This window comes from Schistocerca gregaria, chromosome 1, assembly GCF_023897955.1.
Source record: "Schistocerca gregaria isolate iqSchGreg1 chromosome 1, iqSchGreg1.2, whole genome shotgun sequence".
Lineage (NCBI taxonomy): Eukaryota > Metazoa > Arthropoda > Insecta > Orthoptera > Acrididae > Schistocerca > Schistocerca gregaria.
This window is the reverse complement of record NC_064920.1, coordinates 1,028,559,097-1,028,577,903: the sequence shown is the minus strand read 5'-3', so window position 1 is coordinate 1,028,577,903 and position 18,807 is coordinate 1,028,559,097. Positions and strand designations below refer to the sequence as shown.

The window sequence follows — 18,807 nt, the reverse complement described above, 5'->3', positions numbered from 1 at the left end:
GTCTCCAGGGGAATAAACCATGTCTGTTCAGTCGTCGGTGTGTCTGGAGACAACTGTTCCAGTGACTGCGTTAAGGTCCCGAGCAAGGTTACCTGCAGTAATCCGTGGCCGTCTGCGGGCAACGATGGTGAGACATCGCTCTTCTTGTGGTGTTGTACACTGTGGACGTCCCATACTGTAGTACCTGTACACGTTTCCTGTCTGCTGGAATCGTTCCCATTATCTTGGTATCACACTTTGTGGCACACGGAGGGTCCGTGTTGTTTGACACGCCTCCAGTCGCCCTGGTATTCTACCCCTCATAGCGTCATCCATATGTGTTCTTTGAGCCATTGCCATTAAGCAGTCACCATTAGCACGACTGAAAACGTCTGCACACTTACCGCTGCGCTGTACTCTGACATGCACCAACACACCTCTATGTGGACTGCTGCCAGAGCCACCTCGCGACGATCGCAGGTCAAATGCACTGCATGGTCATACCCCAAGGTGATTTACACCCGCAAACCGCCCATCAGAGCGTTGTTTCACCACGTATCAGCATTATCCTTAATTTATGAGCATGGGTGTGGTTGTTAATACCCACATTACGTAGGAATGTCTTAGTTCTGATCCGATAGTGAAAACAGCCTACAGCACTCGTAATTTTATGGAAGTTAAAGCTCTTCGTCGCTGTGTTCAACGATCTACATCTACATCTACATCCATACTCCGCAAGCCACCTGACGGTGTGTGGCGGAGGGTACCCTGAGTACCTCTATCGGTTCTCCCTTCTATTCCAGTCTCGTATTGTACGTGGAAAGAAGGATTGTCGGTATGCTTCTGTGTTGGCTCTAATCTCTCTAATTTTATCCTCATGGTCGCTTCGCGAGATATACGTAGGAGGGAGCAATATACTGCTTGACTCTTCGGTGAAGGTATGTTCTCGAAACTTTAACAAAAGCCCGTACCGAGCTACTGAGCGCCTCTCCTGCAGAGTCTTCCACAATTACTTCGCAATTACTAAATGATCCTGTAACGAAGCGCGCTGCTCTCCGTTGGATCTTCTCTATCTCTTCTATCAACCCTACCTGGTGCGGATCCCACACTGCCGAACAGTATTCAAGCATTGGGCGAACAAGCGTACTGTAACCTACTTCCTTTGTTGTCGGATTGCATTTCCTTAGGATTCTTCCAATGAATCTCAGTCTGGCATCTGCTTTACCGACGATCAACTTTATATGATCATTCCATTTTAAATCACACCTAATGCGTTCTCCCAGATAATTTATGGAATTAACTGCTTCCAGTTGCTGACCTGCTATTTTGTAGCTAAATGATAAGGGACCTATCTTTCTATGTATTCGTATCACATTACACTTGTCTACATTGAGATTCAATTGCCATTCCGTGCACCATGCATCAATTCGCTGCAGATCCTCCTGCATTTCAGTACAATTTTCCATTGTTGCAACCTCTCGATACACCACAGCATCATCTGCAAAAAGCCTCAGTGAACTTCCGATGTCATCCACCAGGTCATTTATGTATATTGTGAATAGCAACGGTCCTATGACACTCCCCTGCGGCACACTTGAAATCACTCTTACTTCGGAAGACTTGTCTCCATTGAGAATGACATGCTGCGTTCTGTTTCTTTTCAGAAAGCAACTGGCATTGCTGGAAATTCGCATTTTACTTTAAAGTAAACCAAAAAATGAGTTTAAGTTATTCATTTGCCTATGGCAATATGCTGATAAGGTTCTAGAATGTTATGAACTTTCGAGGGTCATTACGTTCACCGATCATTCGACATCCACTGCTTGACTTTCCTGTGTATCACAGTCTTCAGCAGTAAGTATCAATTTCAGTCTCGCATGTCTACACACCTTCAGATCACTCGCTGTTAATCTCTCTTATGTCTTGGTCAGTCTACCTGGTTGCATGCCCTGCCCACCTACCCTTCATCTGCATTACAATCGTAATTACGTCTTCTACTCCATTCTATTTCCAGATCCATTTTATGTTCTAGGTTTTCCTAATAATTTCCATCATCCATCACACTGTTTAATTATTTTGTCCTATGTTAAATATGTTTCGCGATGGTGAATGAGACAAAAAAAAGACGAATATAAGATCGAGAATTATGTAGTAATTATGTAATTTGTAGCCTACAGTGCTTGGAAGGTGTGTGCTGATTTACCTTTGCAATCGTCACACGTAAAGTATTGACCGGCACGTCTGAAGCGTCCTCTATTAAAGGTGACCAGTGTAACTTGTGGCTTAAAGCCGAAGGACTTCTCGCCGTGTCTGATGAAACAAACCGCGCGGTTACTTTCCCGTGCAATCAAACATCCCGGGTAAACGAGACAATTTGCTTACTAAATAAAAACAAGGGGGTGCAAACACAAAGCGATTGTATTCGGTGCGCCTGCCTGCTCATACTCTTATCGCCCGGGCTAAGGTCAACATTTGAGGACAAAGGACGGACGGCGATGACGTACCTATTGTCGGGGTTTCCACCGGTCTCCGGCCGCACTGTGGTGAATGTTAAGGGACGAGAATGCTACGCCATATTGTGGTGATGGCGACCCATTCCGTGAGTGTATAGTTCTGGGAATAAAGTACTCATGCCTGCAGTGATAACTTCCGTGGCACTATCATGAGGCAGCCAGGAGATGGAACAGTCTCCCAGACTGGCTAAAGACCTGTGGCACAGCGCCAGTCTGCACGGACGAGCCAAAACATTACAACCATCTGGTCAACATCGTTGGTCAACCTTGGGAACGCAATAAAGCTGCGATTCTGCGTAGCGTGGGTTTGCCTGTCCTCGGAACGATTCCTGAAGTTTGTGGCAACTGATAGCTACGCAAAAGTTATCCAATTTCTACGACTACGTCTATGTCTGCATAATACTCCACAAGGTACCGTGCGATGCGTGGTGGAGGGTACCTTACAACACTATTAGTCATTTCTTTTCCTGTTCGGTTCGCAAACAGGGCGAGGGAAACACGAGTGCAAATGGTTCAAATGGCTCTGAGCACTATGGGACTCAACTGCTGTGGTCATTAGTCCCATAGAGCTTAGAACTACTTAAACCTAACTAACCTGAGGACATCACACACAACCATGCCCGAGACACGATTCGAACCTGCGACCGTAGCGGTCGCGCGGTTCCAGACTGTAGCGCCTAGACCAGCACCGCTGACTAGGTGAGGTCCTAGTGGAGGTGGTTCGCCATTGCCTTCCTCCAACTGTAATGGGGATGAATGATGATGATGAAGACGACACAACAATCCCTAGCCCAGCCTGGAATCGGACCTGGAACCCCGTGCGCGGAAAGCGAGAACGCTGCCGCAAGACCATCTACTAAGTGCTTCCGCGCAAAATATGTTGGAGGTGACAGAATCGTTTGGCAGTCAGCCTCAAATTCCGGTTCTCTAAATTTTCTCAATAGTGTTCCTCGAAAAGAATGTTGCCCACCTCTGAACTACTTTGATGTAGTACCGATCTGGTACGCATCCCACACGTCGCAGCAGTACTAGAGAATAGGCTGCTCTAGCGTCCTAAATAGGTCTACTCTACAAATGAACCACATTTTCCCAAAATTCTCCTTCCCTACCACAATCGTCAAATACTCGTTCCATTTCACATCGCTTCGCAACGTTACGCCCTGATATTTAAACGATGTGACTGTGCCAAGCAGGACACTACTAATGCTGTATCCGAACATTACAGGCTTGTTTTTCTTGTTCATCCGTAACAACTTACATCGTTCGGCATTTAGAACTAGGTGACATACACCACAACGACTAGAAGTTTTATGTTAGTCATCTGGTATCCTCGTACAGTCACTCAATTTCGACACCTTCGCCGGCTGCGGTGGTCTCGCGGTTCTAGGCGCGCAGTCCGGAACCGTGCGACTGATTCGGTCGCAGGTTCGAATCCTGCCTCGGGCATGGATGTGCGTGATGTCCTTAGGTTAGTTAGGTTTAAGTAGTTCTAAGTTCTATGGGACTAATGACCACAGCAGTTGAGTCCCATAGTGCTCAGAGCCATTTGAACCATTTTCGACACCTTCCCGTACACCACGGCATTATCACCAAGCAATCGCAAACTGCTGCCCAACCTGCCCGCCAGATCATTTATGTATATGCAGAATAATAGCGATCCTGCCACACTTCCCTGGGGAACTCCTGACGATATTTTTGTCTGTGATGAGCACTCGACTTCGACGACAGCATACTGGATACTATTACATAAGAAATCTTGCAGCCACTCACATATCCGGGAACCCTCGTTTGGAAAGACATCAAACATTAAGCGATGTGTTCATGGGCCCTTCGATTACTGCCACAGGTCTCATGGAACACCAGGTGAGGTTCTAGGCTCTTCAGTCCGGAACCGCGCTGCTGCCACGGTCGCAGGTTAGAATCTTGCTTCGGGCATGGATGTCTGTAGTGCCCTTAGGTTAGTTAGGTTTAAGTAGTTCTAAGTCTAGGGGACTGATGATCTCAGATCTTAAGTCCCATAGTGCTTAGAGCCATTTGAACAATTTGAAGACCAGGTAAATACACCCCATAGAATAATACTGCCCCACTGGAATCTAATGTGATGTAATGCATGTTTTGAGCAGCTGTTTGCCTGGGTGGTGGTGTATCCGGACATGACCATAGACCTGGTGTACCAGTACACGAGATTCATGATATGAGGTGACATGTATGCATTGATGGACTGTCCAGTATCGATGATCCTGTGTCCTCTGCAATCCAAACTGACGATTCGTTCTGTGAAGGAGTCACCCGCTGAGGAGTTGTGTGTTCAAAAATACACTATCTGATCAAAAGTATCCAATCACCTATCAGTGGATATTGACGTTGGGTGATCCTACCCTTCGTCTTTGTAATGGATCGAACTCTGTTTGGAACACTTTCATTATGTTGTCTGGCTGTCTATGAGGAATGGAACTAGGAAGTTCTGGTCTTACGTTAAATCAGTAAGTGGCTCGAAACAGCATATCCAGACACTCCGGGACGATGATGGCATTGAAACAGAGGATGACACGCGTAAAGCTGAAATGCTAAATTCCTTTTTCCAAAGCTGTTTCACAGAGGAAGACCGCACTGCAGTTCCTTCTCTAAATCCTCACACAAACGAAAAAATGGCTGACATAGAAATAAGTGTCCAAGGAATAGAAAAGCAACTGGAATCACTCAACAGAGGAAAGTCCACTGGACCTGACGGGATACCAATTTGATTCTACACAGAGTACGTGAAAAAACTTGTCCCCCTTCTAACAGCCGTGTACCGCAAGTCTCCAGAGGAACGGAAGGTTCCAAATGATTGGAAAAGAGCACAGGTAGTCCCAGTCTTCAAGAAGGGTCGTCAAGCAGATGCGCAAAACTATAGACCTATATCTCTGACGTCGATCTGTTGTAGAATTTTAGAACATGTTTTTTGCTCGAGTATCATGTTTTTGGAAAACCGGAATCTACTCTGCAGGAATCAACATGGATTCCGGAAACAGCGATCGTGTGAGACCCAACTCGCTTTATTTGTTCATGAGACCCAGAAGATATTAGATACAGGCTCCCAGGTAGATGCTATTTTTCTTGACTTCCGGAAGGCGTTCGATACAGTTCCGCACTGTCGCCTGATAAACAAAGTAACAGCCTACGGAATATCAGACCAGCTGTGTGGCTGGATTGAAGAGTTTTTAGCAAACAGAACACAGCATGTTGTTATCAATGGAGAGACGTCTACAGATGTTAAAGTAACCTCTGGTGTGCCGCAGGGGAGTGTTATGCGACCATTGCTTTTCACAACATATATAAATGACCTAGTAGATAGTGTCGGAAGTTCCATGTGGCTTTTCGCGGATGATGCTGTAGTATACAGAGAAGTTGTAGCATTAGAAAATTGTAGCGAAATGCAGGAAGATCTGCAGCGGATAGGCACTTGGTGCAGGGAGTAGCAACTGACCCTTAACATAGACAAATGTAAAAATTGCGAATGCATAGAAAGAAGGATCCTTTATTGTATGATTATATGGTAGCGGAACAAACACTGGTAGCAGTTACTTCTGTAAAATATCTGGGAGTATGCGTGCGGAACGATTTGAAGTGGAATGGTCATATAAAATTAATTGTTGGTAAGGCGGGTACCAGATTGATATTCATTGGGAGAGTCCTTAGAAAATGTAGTCCATCAAGAAAGGAGATGGCTTACAAACACTCGTTCGACCTATACTTGAGTATTGCTCATCAGTGTGGGATCCGTATCAGATCGGGTTGACGGAGGAGATAGAGAAGATCCAAAGAAGAGCGGCGCGTTTCGTCACAGGGTTATTTGGTAACCGTGATAGCGTTACGGAGATGTTTAACAAACTCAAGTGGCAAACTCTGCAAGAGAGGCGCTCTGCATCGCGGTGTAGCTTGCTGTCCAGGTTTCGAGAGGGTGCGTTTCTGGATGAGGTATCGAATATATTGCTTCCCCCTACTTATACCTCCCGAGGAGATCACGAATGTAAAATTAGAGAGATTAGAGCGCGCACGGAGGCTTTCAGACAGTCGTTCTTCCCGCGAACCATACGAGACTGGAACAGGAAAGAGAGGTAATGACAGTGGCACGTAAAGTGCCCTCCGCCACACAACGTTGGGTGGCTTGCGGAGTATAAATGTAGATGTAGATGAATGGAATAGTAGCTCATTCTTGTTAAAGATCTGAAACCAGAGAGGGTAGTGATTCTCTACGCTGGTGTCTGGAGTGAAGTTGACGTTATAACTCATGGCAGTGGTGTTCTATTGTGTCGAGACTCTGGACAGACCAGTACATTTCTGAAATGTTATTGTACACAAACCATTGTCTCGCAGATGCTGCTTTATAACAAGGTGTATTGCCAGGTGATATACATAATCATCGTCTCTCAACTGTTAGTCTGTCCGCCCCCGGTGGCTGAGTGGTCAGCGTGACGGAATGTCAATCCAAAGGGCCCGGGTTCTATTCCCGGCTGGGTCGGAGATTTTCTCCGCTCAAGGCCTGGGTGTTCTGTTGTCCCAACCGTCATCATTTCATCCCTAGTCAATCAAGACTTGAAGTCTGCTTTATATTGGTTTAGTTCCATCGTGTTAGCACTTCACAATCACAACATCAACAGTCTGTTTGGTCAGCTTTAGCAGAGTTGAAACGTACCTGGTGGATTTGTCATTGGGCTGACATCGAGTGACAAGTCCATGTTAGAAGTTACTGAGCTCTCCTGACCAACCTGTTCTGCTTTTAGTAGTACTTCTGTACTGACACTGCAACCAGCACAATACCGTCTCTTTTTTTATACAGGCTCGTCCGCATCGCGTAACGTCTAGTGGTCAATTCATTATGTACGTCTGTCTGGATACTTTTGTTCAGATAGTACACGTTAGGCGGTCCAGCTGCCCTAAAAATAATATTTAAATATTTTCAGTGAGACTAGCAGCATTTGGACGTCGAAGTGAATCAATGGTAACAGGTGAACGTTTGTGCCAGACTGGTACTCGAAACTCGATTTCCCACCTATCACCAGCATTGCCTTAACCGCTTCGGACATCCGAGTCCTTTACCCATCTGACCCAAATTCCTGGCCTGTTACTAACGTAGAGCCTCTTATCCATCTACCCCTCACTCGCCATTTCGGATTCTGGCAAGATATTGGGCTTGGTGTGCATCCGCAATGAAAGAATAATTCCTAGCGCAGAACTGTGGAAGTTTAGTGTTCAACGTCGAGTCGAATGTGAGCTCATTAGAAGCGGCGAACAAAATCGAAGTGGAAAAGTACGAGGAATGAAGTCGGCCGTGTTCTTTTTATAAAAACCGTCCCTGCATTTACGTTAAGGGATTTAGGAAGTCGTGGAAAACATAAATTTGGATGAACGGTCCCTTTGGATGCGATTTCGGTGCCTTACCACGGTATGATATCGGTCAGCATTTTCTAAACGGAGTTCCTTGACGTAACAGGCGTGTTTGATGGACAATTTGCCAATGGAAATCAACGTTTCCGTCATACTTTCTAATGAGGCAAACCTATCTGAGACCATTCGCACTTGATGGTCTATCAGTCCAACCTGATAGCCGACCTCGGTGGCCGAGCGGTTCTAGGCGCTTCTGTCTGGAACCGAGCTGCTGCTACGGTCGTAGGTTCTAATCCTGCCTCGGTATGGTGTGTTTGATATCCTTAGGCTAGTTAGGTTTAAGTAGTTCTAAGTCTAGGGGACTGATGGCCTCAGATGTCAAGTCCCATATTGCTTACAGCCATTTTTTGAGTCCAACCTGATAAAATGATGTTTTAGTGTAGGCTGTACACGCAAAGTGCGTCGTATATTTCCTAGTTGAACCGTTGAACCAAGCAAGATGGCACCGCCTTTTAAAATACTCGTATTCGTCTCTAGTTGATATGTCCTGTTCCTAAGTGTGTCCCACGATTAATGTTAATACACTCTAACAAGTTATGGAAAATTATTTCTGATCAGAAATGACCACGTTCTCATATCCGATACATGTAACATATTTTGTTCTGATATGTCTGTGAGGAAGATATTTTGAAAGTTTGGTGGAGTCCTTTTGTTTCGCCTTTCATAATTAGAAGGGGGAAAATCACATTTGTTCAACTCTGAAACTATGTATGACATATGACTCAAGAGGAAATAGTTATTACACAGAGTGCAGTGGTATTATAAAAACTGGGATATCAGCAGTTTCTGTTCCATGTATGTGATCTTGTAGGTGTGCAGCACTAATGCAGTACTCAATAATCGTTGCGATGTTTTGGTGTGGCGCTATTTACCGGCCACTGCATTAAACCGATCTGCAGTTCATAAACATTTAGGAACGCAATGGAAGAATTAGATCTAAATCCTTGAACCTGACTTGCTCTAAAATCGATAAGCTATCTCGGAGGAAGAATGACGGCGATAGGTCTAGGAAATGTCCTATCTCGTCAGCTGTTTGGCAGAGCAGCACTTATCTAGCGAACAAACAATGTCCCAACCCAGATTTTTCCGGAAGACTTATCGACTGTGTAGTTAGCTCGCACGTCTTTGTGGGCAAGCGAATCGCGGCGCTACTAAGACATCGCCTTTAATGAGGAAATTTCAGTAAGGGTTATAAGGCTATGGTCCAGATGTCACTGAATATGAGCGGAGATAAAATCGGTGCACTTTTTCTTGTTCAGTAGCAGGTATTTTGAGATGTAACGTTGGTTATGGATCAAGTTAATAGTTATCTGACGAATTTTTAATGTGGGTTCACCCTGAATATGCCTGCTTAACACGTTAATCAAGGCCTGCTCTAAGCCTTTGAAGCATAACGTAGAGTCTCATACTCAGAGAATGCATTTGAGGGAGAAGGTGCAGCAATACTTCATTGGAGTTTAGAGAAATTTCCTATTGGATGTGGTTTGCCGTTGCCTTCCTCCGACCTGTTGTGAAGTGTCGTGTGTGTATCTGTGTCTTGTGGATGACTGCAATGGGTGCGTGCACAGTGTAGTGGTGGGTCTATGCCATTATGGATCAAGGAAATGGGGAGGGTGAGACCCGTTGTTGGCACATTGGCTACTCCTCTCGAATAGCACCAAGGAGGTCGCCGAGCTCAACGTCTCTTTCGATCGGATTCCACATGCTCTCGCTTCATAAGACACTGCGGAGGGGTTGGAGTTTAATCCAGGACAATACCACCAAGACTGGTTGTCAGGAACTATATGCCATCATCTTCCGTTCTACCCCCCCCCCCCCCCCCCCCACACACACACACACACACGCACACTGCCGGTCAAATACAGACAGTGAAAATTTTCCACCATCAGGATAAGAAGCGGCTTAGCTCCAAGTTGAGCTTGCAATAGCGACCTCAAGCCTTCTTAAAGTGGAGAGCAAGATTTTGCAATGCTTAAGACTCTAGTCTCGCATATGGGAGGAGCGGGGTTCAAATCTCTGTTTCTTTGAAAATGTACTGCTCGAATTCTTGCCCCATCGTTGTGCTATACAAATTTGTGTCAAATGTCCAATAACTCCGTTGTCAAAGAGACGTTAAATATAAGGTTCCTTTATGTAAAGGTTTTTTTTTTAAAATTACCGCTGCCAGTCACAAACTTTGTCAACTGTTGCATTACTTATTTATTTAGCGACATGTTTCGAGGGTTAAACCTCATCTCCAGGCTGAATGGCATTACAAAAACAACTTTACAATAAGGTCAAACTAATATTACGTAGTCTTTTGTCAATGCTGCAGTCTTCCTGTGGAAGAAGAGAAAACCTAGTAAGAGGCGATGTCACTGGATGGAAGCTGAACTGATGTTTGCACGAAAGCGTCGTGTAACGGTCACTCACTTTGTTCTTCTGGTGTGGCAGTCTCGCTGTGATGTGTTGCGGTGTATCCATTTCCGTGGCTCTCTTGGTCACAGTTCACAGATTGTCACTAATATAGCAGTAACTTGGAAACACGATCACAAACAGCTCTGTAGTGCAGTGGACAAGATGTCGGTCGAAATACAGCTCGTTTGACTATCGATTTGTCGATCTATGTGGTGTCAGATGTTTACATGTCGTCTGCTCGTCTTGTTGTAGTATTACAGATGTAGGTAGACGAAATACATTACAAGTTGAGCAACTGTTGCAATATTATTGACACGTCATGATACAGACTATTTATTTTACATATTTCTAAGCTATTGCTGGGGCTAGAGTCAAACGACTGTCATGTTATGTATCTTTTATTCTAGGAGTACTGTAGTGAAATTGGAAAAGAAATGTGAATTTTTGAAGTCTGTCATTTCATTGAGGATCTCGTTATTCCCCATGTGGCCATGGATGAATATTTCCTTTTCTTCCAAGATTTCCATTTCCCAGCTCTTTTCTAAATTTGTACTACTCTGAGATCGTTGTCTATTGTAACACTGTGTCCTGTTTCATTTATATGTTCCGCTATAGCAGATTTATTCGGGTTGCCAAGTTTGAAACAGTCAATGTGTTCTTTAAAGCTTCCAAAGTGACATCGCCTCTTACTAAGTTTTCTCTTCTTTCACAGGATGACTACAGCATTTACGAAAAGATTATGTAATATCAGTATGACCTTATTGCAAAGTTGTTTTTGTAATGCCATTTAGCCTGAAGATGAGGTTTAACCCTCGAAACATGTCGCTAAATAAATAAGTAGTACAATAGTTGACAAAGTTTGTGATTGGTAGCGGTAATTAAAAAAAAATACCTTTACATATTTCTTGAGACAGTCACTGTCTAAAAATATTCAAAATGGCTTGAAATTCAAAATAAGGTTCCTTAGTATACTTTTATTAAAGTGATGCGGTAAACGTAATAGACAAGTAGCACTCAAATCCCCGACTAGCCCTCTCGATACGGCTCTGCTGTGATTTTTGGAAAATGATTTCAAGTGTTTGTAGAGATGGCTTCGTAACAGGCCAGAGCCTGTTCCTTCTCACGTTCTTGAGCTACTGAGGCAGCGCTCCATTTCTAAATGACCTCGGCGTTGACCGAAAATGAAACTGTAACTGTCCTCGATATGTTTAGTGCTCACAACCCACTGTCGTTTCAGTGGAGTAGTGTAACCCAGTATGAATATGTAGCCTTACGAATCCTAGGGACCTGCACATTATAACTGCGTCACCTTTCATACACAGACAGAAAAAAATCGCCACACAAAGAAGGAGTTATGTGACTTAAACGAAAGATGAATTGACATTAATCAAGAAGACCTTTAAGGTGACAAAGCCGCAATTACTAGCACCTCATGGAGTTTGAGCGGAGTCGTGTGGCAAGGATACGAGAAGCTGGATATGCCTTCTGCGATACTGCAGAGAGCCTTGGCACGCATGTAGCCACTGTGCATTATTGTTGGCAGCATTAGTCGTGAGAATGTCTCTGGACAGCCAAAGGGCACTACCGAAAGAGAAGACCATCGTGTTTGGGCTTTATCTCTGGCGCATAGTACTGCTTCTGCAGTAGCTGTATGAGCAGCAACTGGCACGGCAGTGACACAACAAACTGTTACAAATCGGTCACTTCAAGGACTGCTGCGAGACAGACAACCTGTAGCGTGTATTCCACTTACACCAAACCAGCGCCATTTGGTGTCAAGCGAGGGATCATTCGAGAACAGGGTGGAAGTCTGTTACGTTTTCTGATGAAAGGTGGTTCTGCCTTGGTGCACAGTGATGGTGTGTTGGTTAAAAGGAGTCCAGCGATGGACTGCGACTAATCTGTTTGATTCAATTGGCCTACACCTGGAGCTATGGTCTGGAGTGCGATTTCGTATGACCTACAGAAGACATAGTCGTGTCGAATGCCCATGTCACTTCGTACACATACACACCATTGGTGGATGTGTAAATGGTTAGAGTTGAATTGTCTGAAAGCCTGAGAACGGCCACCAGGGTATTAGTGGTGTTCGTGTTTCGTGCTGTTACCCTATCTGGTACCATACACACTGAGCGGACAAAAGTCTGGAGATTCCTCCTAATAGCTTGTTTAAAAATGTTCAAATATGTGTGAATTCCCAAGGGACCAAACTGAGGTAATCGGTCCCTAGACTTACACAATACTTAAACTAACTTAACTCTAAGGACAACACTCACATCCATGCCTGGGGGAGAAGACGAAGCTCCGGCGGGAGGGACCGCACGATTAGTGACGTGGTGGCTCTAACCGCGCGGCTACTCCGTAACAGCGTGTCTAACCTTCTTTTTGTCGGCGTAGCACAGTAGCTCGCCGTAACATGGACTCACCAGTCGTGGAAGTCCCCTGCAGAAATACTGAATCATGCTGACACTGTAGCAGTCCGTAATTGTGAGCGTTTTTCCGGTGCAGGACTTTGCGCACGAACTGAGGTGTCCATTATTCCGACGAATGTTCCATGGGATTCATGATGGGTGGCCAAATCTTTGGCTCGAAATGCAAAGAGTTGTGGGCCATTGTCATCCATAAAAATTCCACCGTTGTTTGGAAACATGAAGTCCACGGAAGAATGCAAATGGTCGCTAAATAACCTCACATAACCGAAGACCCATTCCTTTCCATGTAAACACAGGCTACGGCTTTATGAAGCCACCACCAGCAGTGCCTTGTTGAGAACCTGGACCCATGGCTTTGTGTGTTCTGCACGATACTCGATCTCTCAGCTCTTGTCAACTGACATAGGGAACCCATCCCACCAGGACATCGTTTTTCAGTCGTCTATTGTCGAACCGATACTGTCACGAGCCCAGAAGAGGCGCTGTAGGTGATGTCGTGCTTTTAACAAAGGCACTAGCGTCGGTCGTCTGCTACCATAGCCTATTAACGCCAAATTTTGCCGCACTGTCTTAACGGATACGTTCGTCCTGTGTCCCACGTTGATTTCTGCGGCTATTTCAAGGAATGTTACATGTCTATTAGCACTGACAACTGTACGCAACTGTTGACGCTCTCGGTCGTTAAACGAAGGCCGTCGACCCCTGCGTTGTCCCTGGTGAGAGGTAATGCCTAAAATTTGGTTTTCTCGGCAGAATCTTGACATTGTGGATTTCGCAATATGGAATTCCCTAACGAGATCCGAAATGGAATGTTCCTTATGTGTAGCTCAAGAAACTATTCCGCGTCCAAAGTCTGTTAATGCTGTGCGCCGATAATCACTCCAGAAACCTACTCACATGAATCACCTGAGTACAAATGCCACCTCAGCTAATCCACTGTCCTCTTATACTCTTCGGCATTGGCCCCTTACTGAACCTGCATTTATCGCGAAATCTCTCGCCCAGGGAGGAGCTCCGCGTGAAAAAAAAAAAAAAAAAAAAAAAAAAAAAAAAAAAAAAAAAAAAAAAAAAAAAACTGGTGATGCTATTATATGAGAAAGGTAAAAGAACGGGCTCGTATAATTACACACAAGTATCCTTAATATCGAAACTTCCTGGCCCACTTGCCCGCTAAAGGCAAAGATCCTGAGTTCGAGTCTCGGTCCGGCACACAGTTTAAATCCGCCAGGAAGTTTCATATCAGCGCACACTCCGCTGCAGAATGATCATTTCATTCTGGATCGTTAATATCGGTTTGCAGCAGAATTATTGTACACATTTTGAGTTCGAATGTAATCAATTTCCTTGCTACAGAAGAGCTTTACACACCAGCACTGGATATTGCTCCCGTATTTGGAATTCCCACCAGGTGGGATTAAAGGAAGACATCAAATCAGTTCAGAGGCGTGTTGCTATATTTGTTACCGGTAGTGTCGATCAGTGTTGCGAAAGTGCTTCTTGAACACAAATGGGAATTCCTGGAGGGTAGACGACTCTTTCTCGCCAGGCACTATTGCGGAAATTTAGAGACTCGATATTTGACGCCGTCTGCACATCGATCCTAATGCTGCCGTCGTATATTTCGCCTAAGGAGCACGAAGATAAAATGAGAGAAATTAGGGCTAATGGGAAGCTTTTAGACATTCGCTTTTCCTTCACTGTATCTGAGTGTGGAACGGGAAAGGAAATGACTTGTAGTGATACGTGGTACCCTCCGCCATACACCGTGCGGTGGCTTGCAGAGTATTATATTGATGGACGAGGAGACGTCACGTACACGTGTGAGACAGCGTTATTAGCATCTGACAGAGTTTGAGAGGGGCCCAATGAGGGTCTCCATTTGGCCGAGTGGATATGTATACCATTCGGATGTGACAGTCATCCGATATTGGGATGCATGAGAACACGTGAGGGCTGGCATGCTCCTCGTCAAGATTCTGGTGGACCACTCTGACCAACACAAGGAAGCATCGCCATATTATGCACCAACACAACGCAACTCGTTCGCACCTGCTGTGCGAGAACAACTAACGGACTCCCAGCTACATGCTGTGCCATCCCGCACTATTGGTCCGAACACAAACTGCTGTGTTTGGAGTAGTGCCATGACCATGAAGTGTGGACTACTGATGAATTGCGTTCAGCGATGAACCGCAGTTCTGCACTAGTACGGATGACCATGGCCGGTGAGAACGGCGATGTCTTGCCGAGAGGTCCTGTTCTTCAGATGTGTTGAAGACACACAGTGGTGTTACTCCTAAGGTAGGCAGCCACTCAGTATGACTTCAGGCCACGTCTGGTATTGGTCGAGGGAACTCTGTATGTACAACGGTGCGTCGTGGATGCGCTGCGCCCTCGTATGTTACTCCTCAGGCTACAGTATCGTGGTGGCGTTTTTCAACAGGACAATGCTTGCCCACACACGCCATGTGTGTCTGTGAACTATCTGCGTGATGTTGAGGTACTCCCAATACCAGCCAGATCGCCAGATCTCGGCGTCCAGCTGGGACGTCAACTCTGTCCCAGCGCCGTTATCCAGGATATCAAGGACCAGTTAAAAGAGCTGTGAGGCTGCTTGCCTCCGGAGATGGCCTTACGACACCCCACCCAACCCAATCAGTGCGTACATCCAAGCGAGAGAGGGTGCAACGCCATTCTGATATGCGTCGTATACCTTCGATTATAATTCTATATTGGCGATTTTTTTAGTGAGAGAAATAAGACAACATTGTGAGATGTTGAGCACGATGGTGTAATCCAAATGGAAACATCGCTCGATTCAAATTTATTATTTATTAGCGGAATGACAGCTGTGTTCTGAGATTAGTTCTTTTATTACAATAATAAATGAGAGCATGAAGAGACCATGCGAAAAATTCGCGTTTCTCATGATTTTCTTCAGTAGTTGCACAAAGTAATGCAGAAAACTTGTAGTTATGCATGAGTTACATGGGAAGAGAATTGCCTTTGAACTGTAGACATTGAATGTCATGTATTTAACATTAGAGATTCTGATTTATGATGTTTTTCATCCGTGGACTTAAGGAGTAGCAATCGGGCAATTTAAGGCTGGTTTTAAGTCAAATAATAAAGAGAATTTCTAGTTATGCACTATGTACATCTTCTATAGTTTCTTAACATCCATGAGTTACGCGTACGTATGCAAAAGTAAGGAAGTTTGAAGTATCGACGATAGGACATATCGGACTCCAACGATATTCTAGTATTTTTATTTTTATTTTTTTAAAAATCTTTTTAGAAGTGCATAGAAAGCGTGTCTGGTTTTACGTACTTATCAGGTAGTAACATTTACGAGGGCTGAGTAAGTGGTTGACGATAGAGAATAGATACAGGAACGAAGGTTATCTGAAAACATGAGCATTATCAGGATAGAGTTGTCCTCCTGCTGAAGCGCTAAATTTATAAGTTGTACGATACTGTAGCTCTTTGTTGTCAAATTCATAATTCATAAGCAAACATTACTATACTTTCTTGTAAAAAAGTCCTTTCTTCAGTATTGTATATACTGAGTCATTTGAAGTTTGAAGAATGAATCTATTGGATACTATCATGTATAAGGATTAATGACATATAATCGAAGCAACAAGACAATTGAGCGATGTAATGAAAATTGGTGGAACATACGTGAATTACGTTTGCGAAGATTATTTTACATGACAAAGGGTATTTTGTGTCTAGCTTTCAGTTCTCAGGTGGAGAATGAGAAAAATGACTGCCAGATGCTTGCCTTTTCTACATCTTCCCTCGTCAACGATATTTACAAAACTGCAGGATGCTGATAAACACCTAGATCGTTTGTATATTTTGGAGGTTTAGACATCTCCAGTCCCGAAACGCTTCCGTATTCGGTTGATCAATGTGGTCACGAAGATCTCGTGTAAGTAATCTCTTGACGGAGACCCTCATTTGTACACATTTGAAATCCTAGTCATTCGTCACAGAGGTCTTAACTGCTGATTGCAGATGAAATCTTATTCGTAGATAGCCAGTACCGTAGAAATAGAGAGGAGCTACGCAATCTTTATTTCACAAGCTAAATTTAATTTATATTTCCATTTCGTAACACGTTTTCAGTGGTGACCAACTACAGAAAAGTTCAGAACCCAGTACCTGTAGAACTACTTTCCACTCCCTATAACAAACTGATATTTTGAAACGGAGAAAAATGACAGCAGAATTTCGACGCAACAATTTCTGAAAGGTTATCCTGTTATCTACAAGAAAAATGTATTGTACCAAGTCGTCGAATATTTCTTCAATAACAGTGACTGTATCCTTGCGAAATACCGAAAATTGCGTCTGTGACCACTGATGATTATCCAGCGAGATTAAAACAACAAATTTCGCACATAAAAAACTCTTAACGTAGCTATGAACTCAGGCGAATATTTTGTATGAATATATTATTTTCAGTTGCTGGTGTTGCATGCAGGTTCATATAGGCTTCTTTCGCGTTCCCATATTGCCGGGGGCAGAAACAGTTTAGCGTGTTATTCCTTGGGAATTGTATATGGAGGATGTGGAGGCGTAGTTTCGACATGACATAAAACACTGACGTAGCATGTACTTGGCAAGAACTTCGCGACAGTGTAACAGAAGAAAATTTACTTAGAACCCAAAATCTAGCTAGTGTGCTGTATAGGCTTTTAAAACATGAACACACACACACACACACACACACACACACATATATATATATATATATATATATATATATATATATATATATATATATATATATATATATTGGAACGAGCTAAAAAATTAGTAACTGAAAGGAAAAGATTTATGATGAGCTAATTTTGTGACCACGGGAGACTTACCGATATGCTTAACATTAATCGCAACATTATCAGAAATTGACATGTAAGAAACCAGGAAGTTTAGACTTGGACGCATAGTCCACAAAGTGGTCTTTGAGGACACATTGCAGATGTCTGTTTTGGCGTCGGTCAGGCTAGTCGAAGGCCTAAAAAACACTTTGCTGAAGCAGAATTTGAGCTTCTGTCCCTCGAGGTACGAACTCAGTGTGTTGCCTCACTCAGTGAAGAGGACACTACATTGTATAGAAAATTTTAATAATGCTATAATCTTATCTGCCAAAAATATTTTAAGAGCATACGCTTCTCCAAACAAGTTCCCCGAAGATGACGAGAAAAGAGTAAAGAAATAAAGATGTATACTGTAGGGTATACGCAGTTAATTATTCCGCAAGTCTTTCCTGCCTGGGGCACAAAGAGGCAAAGCTGATATCGATAGCATAGGGAGTTGACTGTAAACGGGAATTACAGGGCAAAAATATGAGCAGCGGGTTATCAGGCACAAAAGCGAACAGCGGGAAATAGGCTTGAGAACAAGGCGTCTGGCAGGCGCTCACCTCGTCCTTCTTGCCGGAGCTTGCTTTGGTGTGGACCATCGTTCCTCGAGCAACACGTCTTCGTCGGCGGCAGCCAGTGCACTGTCCGGGCGAGAGGTCTGGCCGCGCATGACATACGCTCGGACCGACGCCAGTGCGCATGCGCCTACTCGCGGGAGCTCGATAGCGGTTCTAGCAGGAACCATTCACAAGAATCGGCTGGTTGAGAAACACAAAGACATCGAAAAGCGCGCGTCCCAGAAAATGAATTTCTCGTTCCTCAACGCTTCCAAGTGCCTTATTTTCTATTTTGAGACTGATTACAGCCATTACTGATTTCTTAGTTTTCTGAAGTGTTATCGAATTGAAAGACATCGAGTGTAGAATATTTTGACGGAACAACGCACGCGTATGAGTCTCGAGCCACAAGCAAAATGTTGTGTGTTAGAACTCGCTTACCCATTCCTTGCCCGAGGACACATCCTGACAACTGCAGCTGAGGGTATTGGGTGCGTCATACGATTTCATAATCAGGCAGCTATTACGACGTAATTTCTACGTTCGATTACATTTATAATTTTTATAAGCACGCCCTCTTTTTATGCTTTTTGTATATTATCTGCATTTTACTCTAAATATA

The 18,807-nt window shown here is 44.1% G+C and overlaps 1 protein-coding gene across 1 annotated transcript in view; it reads right to left on the bottom strand.

Moving 5' to 3' along the window:
* LOC126279019 (uncharacterized) overlaps positions 1-18,292 on the bottom strand; it is a 43,236-nt gene extending 24,944 nt beyond the window's left edge. The window contains exon 1 of the mRNA XM_049979411.1: positions 18,189-18,292. Within this exon, the coding sequence (XP_049835368.1) occupies positions 18,189-18,227 (39 nt within the window). The 5' untranslated portion in view covers positions 18,228-18,292. The remainder of the gene's footprint in view (positions 1-18,188) is intronic.
* Positions 18,293-18,807: the final 515 nt, after the last annotated feature.